General features: G+C 38.5%; 1 protein-coding gene across 2 annotated transcripts in view; it reads left to right on the top strand.

The window, feature by feature from the left end:
- Positions 1–11,848, top strand: part of LOC138967794 (uncharacterized) — a 48,777-nt gene extending 36,929 nt beyond the window's left edge. For both annotated transcript variants that reach the window (XM_070340461.1, XM_070340453.1), the window contains exons 2-4: positions 1,935–1,987; positions 4,281–4,428; positions 4,926–11,848. In XM_070340461.1, coding sequence (XP_070196562.1) covers positions 1,971–1,987; positions 4,281–4,428; positions 4,926–5,276 — 516 coding nt within the window. In that variant the 5' untranslated portion in view covers positions 1,935–1,970 and the 3' untranslated portion in view covers positions 5,277–11,848. The remainder of the gene's footprint in view (positions 1–1,934; positions 1,988–4,280; positions 4,429–4,925) is intronic.
- Positions 11,849–11,950: the final 102 nt, after the last annotated feature.

The following is an 11,950-nucleotide window of genomic DNA, read 5'->3' as shown; positions in this document are numbered from 1 at the left end:
AAATATGAACGCTGAACACCAACAAAGAAAAACAAAGAAAAAGAAAAGGTAATAAACCACACACAAACCATCTACTGATATCACCTAGCAGGCAAAAGGCGCATATCTAGCCTACAGGCCGTATATATAATATGATGATATATGTATGATGATCGAATGGCAACAGTGGACCGGTGCACGGTGATGATCCAGTGTTCATGCAGACTTCAGAGGGATTTAATATGATTAAATGTCACACGCTTTCCTTTTTTGCCACTACTAAAGCAAACTTGTGCAAGATTCTTAGATTGTATGTTACACGCTTTGGAGCATGGCAAGAACGGATTCAAACTCGAAATCGTCCCTTCAAAAGCCCCAAAATGCACACACGACATTCCATTCTCCAGGTGTTATCGTTTCTTAATTCTCTTTACAAATTCTTCAACGCTGAGAATACTAAAAACGGCATCCCAGACGACAGTACTGTTTGCATACGCGAATTTAGCTGCCCTTGGAAAGTGGCTCGCTCATGAGGCCTGTTAGTCTGAATCTAGAAGGACAGATCGAGTTGTGAACATAGATGACAAAGATCCCAAAAAGAACAAACATTTCACGGATGCAGACACAGAAAGACGTCATAAAGAATGCGATATAGATCATATACAGACTGTGACGATGACTGTGGTGTCATTCACATATATACCGAGACGTCATTCATAGTTGTTCGGTCACTTCCGTCAAAAAATAGATCTCTCCACAATGGCTGCTCCTGTGTTTAGGTTTGTCAAGCGCGAGTACGCAAAACGTGTTTGTTCTCTCCTCTGTTGAAGCTGTGAGACATAAATGCTATTCCGACTTGGTCGTGTGACAGAGTTTTCTTCCACACTCGATTAGCTGATGTCTAACTCAGCCTGGCTGCTTCGTTAGACGATCAACGTAATCTTGTGTGGAACTGGAAGAAAACGTCTGTCACACGACCAAGTCTGAATAGCAGGTAATATATAATATATATATACATGAATACACATAGTCCAGGCTATTCCAGTCATCAACCTTTTTTAATTATAAAAGAATTGTGTGTATTTCTCACAGATATATCGCAAGTTACAATAAAATCATATAAGCTGTTGAAGATCACACACACACACACATGCACACACACATACACACATGTATCTGCTTGCAGTTTGAGCTGCAGAAGTTGCCGCACCAAGAGTAACAAAAATCACTATTGTGTGCCAGTGATCATACCAGCAAACCCAGTGACTGGGCCAGATTCAGCAAAACAAATAGTCTTTTGAACAATTAAGCAATAAGTTATAACCATGAGCAGGTTTAAACTTTTATTCAGTCATAACGGTTAAGCGGCCAACACATGGTTTCTGAATCTCAGTATTTTGAGTAGATATATATATATAACTCTCTGAAGGGATTTCTCCTGTCCACTGTAAAAGCAAGCTCCTAGCATGCTGGGATATATCTAAGCTGAAGAACTTGTTTATTTAACACTGAATGCTGTGTTGTTTGCATCAATTTAAGTGTTCAAAAAGTGGTGTCACTCTCCCAGGCTTAATTCTTAAAGTAGACGGCGGTCATTAAAAGTGTGCTCACAAATTTTGCAAACAAATGTACAATTTATACATGTATATATATATATGCTTGTATTTTCATGGTAGCAAACGCAGTGTATGCACGGCTTATACTGTTATAGAATATCTTACTAGTGCATTTAATTTTTAAATGACAGCTGTTCTTTTTCAGAAGATATTAGTTAAAATGCTAAGAGTTCGAATTTTGTTTTGTTTTGTTACTCTATATACCCCCATTACATTTTTGGACGACAGGTAAGATTTCTTGATTTTCGTGATACACTAATTTCTTGATTTTCTCGAGTTTCTTGGTTGGTTAGTTTTTGTTTGTTTTTCAAACCCTTGTCATCTTTTCCTTTTTTTCAGGTTATCAAAATATCAAGTGACACAGAGTTCTGAACCATGGAGTACTACTTTTTGTGAGTATAATTACATTTGAGAGAGATAGAAATAAAGAGAGAGAATAGATGATGTTCGGATATAATTCTGTCAGGATTTTCAGCGGTCTGAGAGTCTCTTTTTCTTGGACATAAGCTTTTAAAAATGAGATACAGCAGGTACCACTACCACGCTTCCAATCAGCTTTATCCTGCGATCGGGATGAACAATTAACTCTGATGTGTATGTTATGCACCTCGCGCACAATATGATAGATACCCCTTTTGTTTGAAAATCGGCGTTCACAAGTTAATCGGAGTTCATGATATGTTGCGAAAGTTATCTCTGGCACAAAGTGATCGCTCACTATGTGATTTGATTGAGGTCGCATGTGTTTGGCTTGAGGTCCGTGAGTTTAGGAAAACACACGTGTTTAGCGATCACTTCCAGTGATCAACAAGCCATTATTGGTGGCAAAACGTGGCTCCGATTTCCATCTACATTTTCTAAAGAAAAGGGTATCATACTAACTAAGTGCGCGCTGCACAACATACACATCAGAATGACTTGTTCGTCTTGATCGTAGAAAGAGCACATCAGAAGCGTGAGACATGCTCCGTCTTGTTTTAAAAAGGTTATCCAAGTAAAAGGAGCTCTTAGTCTTACTGTACCAGATTGCAAAAATCCTGACAGAGCTATTTTTTTAAAACGTCTAGAGAGAGAGAGAGAGAGAGTATGTGTGTACGTGAGTGGGTGTGTGCCACACCATGTGTGTATGAGTATGTGTATGTGCCTCATGGTGTGTGTGTGTGTGTGGAGAGAGATACTAAAAAAAAATTATGATCAACCACAATAATTTATTATGACCAGCCAACAGATTAACCAACATGCAGAGGGAAATTATTATCTTCATCAATTACAATGGATTACAATTTGAACCAACTCATACATACAGCAGGCTGCGTTTTGTGTGTGAATGGGATGCAGTGGTATCTGAAGAGAAGACAATAAAGGACAACTAGACTGTTGTCTCGATCTTTTTTTTTTTACCAAAATACACCTCTCATGACAGGCCATAAACAATGTAGGTAAACAGTTGAATCTTAAATTTTGGTATTTTTCAGACATAATTAAACGCAAACCATACTTGAAAAAACAATCTGAGGAATGATGATTGCCTTTGACAGTTGTTCAATCCAAACTTACAGTTAACACATCTCTTTGCTTCTTACATGGGAATTGTCCGCCGAAAGGCAAATTTCAACCCAAATTTGTGTTTGTTCCGCCAAAAAAGCAAAAGTATCCGCCAAAAAAAATAAATGGGGGAGGCAAAAATGGTTCTAAAAACTGAATTTAATGGCAAACTTGGAGCTCAGATGACACCAAATTGCACCATTTGGGTTCTTTGGAGAGACAAAATTCCAGGGGGGGGGGGGGGGGGGGGGGCATGCCCCTGAACCCCCCTAGTAAGGCTAGGCGCTTCGCACCGTCGACTTTGCTATATTACTTAAATATTTTCAGCCTTTTTTGACTCACATGCGAAGCAAAAGTGAGTCTATGTACTCACCCGAGTCGTCCGTCCGTCCGTCCGGAAAACTTTAACGTTGGATATTTCTTGGACACTATTCAGTCTATCAGTACCAAATTTGGCAAGATGGTGTATGATGACAAGGCCCCAAAAAACATACATAGCATCTTGACCTTGCTTCAAGGTCAAGGTCGCAGGGGCCATAAATGTTGCCTAAAAAACAGCTATTTTTCACATTTTCCCCATTTTCTCTGAAGTTTTTGAGATTGAATAGCTCACCTATATATGATATATAGGGCAAAGTAAGCCCCATCTTTTGATACCAGTTTGGTTTACCTTGCTTCAAGGTCAAGGTCACAGGAGCTCTTCAAAGTTGGATTGTATACATATTTTGAAGTGACCTTGACCCTGAACTATGGAAGATAACTGTTTCAAACTTAAAAATTATGTGGGGCACATGTTATGCTTTCATCATGAGACACATTTGGTCACATATGATCAAGGTCAAGGTCACTTTGACCCTTATGAAATGTGACCAAAATAAGGTAGTGAACCACTAAAACTGACCATATCTCATGGTAGAAAGAGCCAATAAGCACCATTGTACTTCCTATGTCTTGAATTAACAGCTTTGTGTTGCATGACCTTGGATGACCTTGACCTTGGGTCAAGGTCACATGTATTATGGTAGGAAAAATGTGTAAAGCATGTGAGTCGTATGGGCTTTGCCCTTCTTGTTTCTTATTTCAATTCCCATGCCTGTTCTTAGCGGAAGACTTCACATTTTACCTCTCTTTTGTTCACAGCATTATCATAGTCATCATCGTGCTGAAGATCCTCTTCTGGACATTTTACTTCTACGTTCGCGCCCAGCGTGTAAGACAGATGCAAAATGCACGACGTATCATCATTGTGGAAGCACGTCCTCCTGGTAGAAGACCCCAAGGTTATAATGTGAGTATTCGTGCAAAACAAAAGGAATAAAATCCTTGTGAAATAAAAGGAATGCATTCTGTTTCAAGTGCAACCTTCAACTGCATTCACATGTTTTTGCCTATTTCTTTGCTGTTCTCTTTAATTGAACAACTGAGAAGTTTGGCTTTATGTACAATGAAAGTATTTGCCATTTATTTATTTATTTATTTATTAAGGAGATTTCTATAGCTGATTAAATAGAACTTAGCCTAGCAAGACATACTAAGAACACTAAACATTTGAGAATTAAATTAAGGATTCGCACATTATATATGGAAATTGCCTATGTGCAGTAATTCAACAGCTGTCTAAAAGATGTAAAGCAGTAGACACTTACTATTTTCAAAAAAGAAATAAAACACAACAGCAACCAGTTTAGGTAAGTTCTTTATCAAATGTTCATCAAACTTGTTATTTTCCTCAACTGAAGAGATATTTTTACAGTACTCTTATACTGTTTATATACCGCATTGCAGGATCGGTCAGCAATCATCCGTCATGCAGAGCCAGTGTCAATGACGGGACCTCCACCTTACTCTGAGGTTGTCAAGGATGAGGGCGTACCCCTTCCCCCTCCATACAGTCAGGTTGAAGGTGCATCCCCTCCTGTCTCTACCCATCCTGTTGCCAGCGGACACACCGCTCCACCTGCAGCAGCCTACAGCGGACCAGCCCCTGCCGGTGGATACCCCGAGCAGTTTGTCGGATATCCTTCACAGACACAGTCCTTTTCACCTCCTTTGCATTCTGCGCCTAGCTCCCAAAACCCAACTGTTCCCATGCAAAGCATACCTTATGCTCAAAGCCCATCTGCCCCTCCTCAGTAGGGGAAGTACGCTGTTTTGATAGGGAAAGCCTTTAAATGAAAAGTCCTTGAAAGATTTTGATATGCATATCATTTAGGTGAACATCAATGGCCTTTTTAAGAACAATGATTTTTTGTGTTTGTTTTCTTACAATTTTGTGATCTTCTTTCAGTAAACTTACATTGATATGTATTTGGAAATTTATAAAGGGAACATCATGAAATTGCTTTATGCTAGGAAAGCAAAGTGTAAACTGCATTAAGATTCTGGGATGGGTTGCATGAGAGAACTCAAATTCCAAGCTCAAACGGTTCGACTTTACTCTAAAGCTTGCTCTGTTAAGAATCCGCAAAGCACGAAACGAAGTCGGGGTGCATGAGCCGTCTTAAGGGCCGACTCAACAGAGAAAGAGGGCAAGTCGACGTTGTCGACCTACTTAGAGCGTTAGTGGGAGATTCCATGACGTCACGGGAAATGTGGTCAGCAACAGCCAATGCAAACTGCAGTCTAGTAGGTTCGCGGGAAAAGGGCGCATCAGAGACCGTCTGTAACACAATAATGTACTCTGCGGCATCTGGGCACATTCAAGCATGCACAGGAAGCGCGCGCTCATGCCAACACAGGAGATGCCGTGTGTAGTACAAAGTAGAGCGTACGGCGTTACAGTACTATTTTGTGCATTGTGCATGTTGGATCGAGTAGAAGAAAAATAAAGATTGTCTTCTTGATCTTGAATCGCTCTCTACTGAAAAGGTAAACATCGACCAAAAATTTAAAAAGTTTAAAAAAAAAGAAGATAAAAATACAGTAATAGACGAATTCTGAAAATAAATTTTGCTGCGGAAAAAGGAGGGCAAACAAACCCGCGTGACAAAATAGGCCAATCACTATTGAGTTGCGTGTCTTACATGTGCTCGCGACAACGTGTAGCAACACGCCGCTTGCTAGTCATTGGCCTATTTTGTCACGCGGGTTTGTTTGCCCTCTTTTTTTCCGCAGCAAAAGTTATTTCCGAACATCGTCTATTACAAAAAAACACGAATTATATCAAAATAAAAAATGAAGTAAAAACAAAATAGAAGGAAAAGAAACCAAAGTCATATAATGTGAGATTAAAAAATAAATAAGATTAAATAAATAAAATTTTAAAAATCAAATAATAAAACACTTAGAGACAGCATTAGGTAACAAAAGATGATTTCTAACAAATAAAAAAAAGACAACAAAATATAAATATATTAATGATTGAATAAATAAATACATAAATACATATTTCAACAAATAAAAAAATAAACAAGAGGCGAAGCCTTCAAGGCTCACGTAAGAAATCGACAAACAGTAACACAAACTCAATCACTCCGTCACACATACACACACACACACACACACACACACACACACACACACACACACACACACAGTAAGCATAGCCATAGCCTCATAGACATAGGTGAAACTGTGCAAGAAAGCGAGACCCTGGATCTGCCAACTAGTCTCGGCCCGCTCACAATAACAATGACCGAGACTTTCAGTAATTCCTTTGCGTGACGTCTAACCCTCTTACGTCATAGTGTGACGTCTTCAAATAGTTTCTATCACACACGTCAAACACTTTTGACCGAGACGTAATCTTCTTATGCGAGCTTTATCCATAGACTCGGAAATGTTAAAGTTTCTATCACACACACACACACACACACACACACGCACGCACGCACGCACGCACAGACAGACAAAGTTTATCATCGCATAGGCTACACTTACGTGAGCCAAAAATGATTTCACCCTAAAGAAAACAAAAACAAAAACCTTTTGGTTGCCGGGCACAGATGAAGTAAACAAGAAAGTTGTCTAACTCCGTCGCGTTGGTGCGACCTATTATAGCACCATAGATAAAAGGTTTTAAAAAATCATCTTGCAAGCGGCAACTGGCTGGTTAAGTCTGTTATCTCTGCCAAGCTCAGCATTAAGGCTGGGGGGGGAGAAGGCTCAAAGTTAAGCAAGAAACGCTGTGCTCAACGAACGTAAGACCGCTCATGCACCCCGGTTTTCGCGCTTTTGGCGTAAAGTCAACCATCTCAACTTTGAGCACATTTCCGCCCAGCTTAAGTCGTCTCATGCAACCCACCCCTGTGATCTAGCTAAGCTGACATAGCCTCATAAGTGAAATATCAGAACGCTTGAGTTTTATAGGCCAAATTTTGCACACCGCTGACCTTGAGTTCTTCACCATGAAGTAGCTGGTACAGTAGAACCCCCATTTTAAGATCCCCCAACTTAAGACAATTCCTCCATTTTAAGACCTTGCTTTTTCAGTTGTTCCGAACCTCTGTAAATTTACCTCCATTTTAAGACTCCCTCCTTTTTAAGACTTGTATATAATATTTCCAGAGAAGAAGAACACTGAGGACAGGCAGCCTCCAAACCCTTCTACAGTGGAACCCCCCCCTGTAAGACCTTCACAAATCAATATAATCAAGTCTTAAAAAGGAGGGAGTCTTAAAATGGAGGTATTTGTATTTTTGACCAAAATATGACATTTTACACAGATCGAGACCATCAGTGTTCCTCCGAGACTGCGCTAGCGGTTGAGGTGAACAATGACTGTCGAGGTCTGTGTCAAATGTCATATTTTGGTCAAAATACAAATAACATTTATGTATCGATCGATTTTGGTTAGAATTTCTTTTAGTTTTTACGATTGAACGGACACAAACATGCACTATTTTGTAGTCTCGGCTGGCCACCTAAATATGAAGTTTTGTCGGCCTCTGACGTCATATGGCTCAAAGAAGGGAAATCCATAGTTCAATCGATACATATCTGTTTTGGCCTTTGAACAATCTATCTTTTTATGCAAAACAATTACTAGATAGTTCATTTATTTTCATTTTCATTTCATTTTCTTTTCATTTTCATTTTCATTACTTTATTGTCCCATCGCTGGGAAATTCGGGTCGCTTCCTCCCAGTGGAAAGCTAGCAGCAACGGAGTCGCGCTACCCAGGTGTCTGCGTGTTTAGGTGTATTCAGCCACCTGCACTTATGGCAGAATGACCAAGGTCTTTTACGTGCCATTGTGATGACACGGGGGTGGGACATGGCTTCCGTCTCTGGGTCTGCACATAAAGTTGACCCGTGTCCGTCCCGGCCCGAATTCGATCCTGCGACCTTCCGATCACAAGTCCAGTGCTCTACCAACTGAGCTACCGGGCCCCCTCAGAGTAAAACATGTGGCATTGAGAGTTCTAGACAGTACCTGTAATAATTTAATAATTCCTGTCAACTGTGTAAATAAAATTACTGCACTTAATGTACATACACATCTATCTGCATTTCCAGAATGAAAGATGTTTTAACCAGTTAGGCAGAGGAGTCTGTTTCCCTTGTTTTTAATGATCAACTCAAGTAGATAGTCAAGGTTACTTGTTGGTACGTGGCCCACTGTCTTGTATTGTCTGTGTGCGTTCAACACATAGTGACCAAGTGTTGTTTGATCCGTGTGACACTGATAAGCCTTGCCACTTAATCTCTGAAGTGTTGTTACTGTGTCAATTGGAAGCTAACTGTGAACCGATAAATAGAGTAAGCAAGGCTCAGGACTTTTTAAACTAAATGCACTGCAAATGTACGTGCTCCATGACTTGCATCAATGCAAATGTGTACATTGATGAGGGGATAGCAATAGATCTGAGTGCATTCATGCATAATTTCCAACCTCAACTTCCCCCTATACCAGCCATTTTGTTTCGCTTCACTGCTGCTGTGAGGGTGTCGCATGTATATGGACATATATCTGTTAATACTGTGCTCATCCCTTTTAAACATTCCAAACACCACATACATTCTGAACATCGTTACTGGGGCAGGGGCGAGAGTCGAGAGATAGGGGTGGCGGATGGGGGTGGTGAGAGAGAGATCGACAGAAAGGGTGAGAAAGAGTGTGTTTGTGGACTAATGTACATATACAGCTGAAGTTAATGTCCCATTTCGTAACTGAGATAATACACCTGGTGACTCATCATCATGTCCGCTGTCATTGTCAACAAAGTTCACTATTGTGCTGTATGTGTCCCCATTCTGTGTTCACTGAATATCCTACTAAAAAAAAAATTTTTGTTATTTTAATTTGTTTATTTTTAAATTCATTGATTATGAATTATGTATTGAGGGATACATGTTCATGGATTAAAAGCCCCACAATGATGTGCATGGCAAAATTAAAATGAAACAAAAATTTAAAAAATTGGTTGTGAACGTATTTCAGCAAAGCTTGCATATATACAGACATATCGGTATATATTAATTTAACAATAATTCTCGCGTGCTTGAAATATTGTATACTTGTGATTTCAAAGCTTGCTTTGTTGTGGAAACTATATTTAGCGTGAATAGATCTTGAGACAAAAAAAAAGCTACTGCAGACACTTAATTAATGATATAAACTGCGCACAATTTATGAGAGGAAGAATTGTAATGTTGCATGTCTCGTTAGGAGGTTAAAATTACATGTACTCTTCACCATTTCATTTCTCAAATCTTCCGTAATTAACATCTTGCTGAACGAATTTAACTCACAGTTTTGATGCATATTTGACTTGCAAAGAAATGACACCGCAGTTAGAGAGTATGTACTGCTCTGGAAGAGCATCAATTTTAAAATTTCCAGTTTTAAAACTAATCTATAAGATAAAAGATGTATTGGTTTAACTCTAATTTGTTGCAACATTATGTGGGTCGCTAGTTAAGTGAGAGACATGGTTTCAGGTCACTGTTAGTCCTGCAAGGATAGTAATAGGAGTGTATGAAGTTACAGCACTAGTAGCCTCATATCGGTATATATGTGTTGATAACAGCGTCAACTATTTGGTGCTCTGAGTTAGTCCTGGTAGTCCATATCTGCAGGTTGGGAAATTTTCTTGACATTAATTCCTGTTAATATAGCCCTATTTTTGGTCCACAGTGACAGCTGATACATTTAAACTGAAGAAAGTTTGTGTTTACTGCATCAAGCATTTACTGCCAGACAAAATAAACAGTTATTTCGTGATCACAATACCAAAGGGGAGTATATTCTTATCTTTCTTGGTGTTTGACGTGGAACACAATGACCAGGTTCACACCTGCTGTTCTCTCCAGAACCTCCAGTTTCGCATGGGAAAATGTCTACATTTAATTCACGTACCTTATAAGTTACATGTAGGTTCCGTTGATGAGATGTTCCAAATGATCAGATGTTTTTATCAGGATGCATGTCACACCAGTTTCTTTTGATTCTTTTTTGTTGTTGTTTACAATTACCGTTCTACTTCAGTTTTCTCGCTACTCTGTTTACTGCATGAAACGCTGAACAATGCCAGTAAGAAATTCTTAGAAGTTTTTTTCTCTCAGAAAGGTTTAGCAAGTGGGTCCACCAAAGTGTTATTTCTGCGAGAGTGTTGATTTGTAAATTTGATTCGACTTAAAATAAACCCTCTTGGAAGTTTATGGTTTGTCGTGCAGTTGTGATTCAAGCATAATAATATTACTGTCTATGTGTATGTTACTTTCTAAATTGTTTGGTGCTGCATTCAATGCAAGATGCAAAAAAATCACATGTACATCTATATGTTTTGGACTACACGTACTGTCTTTTATTTTGTTACTTGTTTGCTTTTGTAGTTTATTGTGTGAAAATGGGTTTTAAAATGGGTTACCTTGAATTCTGCGTGTACCTGACAGAAATAAGGATGTGGGTTAGAATTTATTTAAAATACAGTCCTTTTTTTTGTATAAATCTGTGATTTTTTCCTGAAGAAGTTTTTAATATTCTGTTTAAGCTTTATTTAATTTGACTTAAAGTTGTTGCGTCCTAACAGACTTGTTGATGTTGTAGTTGCTATATTGTTGTCATAGTTGCTGTTTGTTGCAACATTTTGTTGTCCAAATATTAGTGCAAGATTCATTAATCTGGTAATTTTTAGTAGCACTATATCACCTGACCGTTTTCGATTATTTTAAGGTAACTGAATGCATTGAATGGAAAATCAAATGCGCAGTACATTTATAATAGTGCATGGTGATCATTTCAACAGGATTTTCTTCTGCGGATATTTGGATACTGGGTATAACTCTTGGATTGCTCATGAATTTTAAGTTGTTTATTATAATCAAGTACTGTCTCTTTTTGAATTTGTTCTTGTGAAGAACATCGTGTATGTATGTATTCACTTCATTTAGGTGGTATTTGTCAGTTTCAAGAGATTTTTAAAATTATGTCATAGCATATAAGATACTTTGGTGGAATACTTTGCATTCCCCCACATTATGTGTCTTGTGTAATGATTTAACTATTACATGTATTTAGAATTTTCAGAGAATTTTTTTTGTAAAACTGAGTAATTTCTCGTGCTTGAGATAATAATTTTAACTGGATTGGAATTGATTGTTTTCTTTATATCTTGGTGTAAAAATTAAAACGCAGAGCACTGTGCCTTAATCTAAATTGTTTAGTGGATATTTCAAATCAAGCACATCAAATCATAGGAAAATACAATAATTATCTTACCTGCCTGTATAAATACTTTAATTCTGAATACAAATTTTTAGTACTGACTTGTGCGTTTTGTTATTGTTTTAATTCCGTCCTTGTGTGAAATGAAAGTCCACTGTCCATGTTGGTTATCACTGGAAAGATTCCCTGCTTAAGTATAGCTG

Source organism: Littorina saxatilis, linkage group LG1 (genome assembly GCF_037325665.1).
Source record: "Littorina saxatilis isolate snail1 linkage group LG1, US_GU_Lsax_2.0, whole genome shotgun sequence".
Lineage (NCBI taxonomy): Eukaryota > Metazoa > Mollusca > Gastropoda > Littorinimorpha > Littorinidae > Littorina > Littorina saxatilis.
This window is presented reverse-complemented; position numbering and strand designations above follow the sequence as displayed.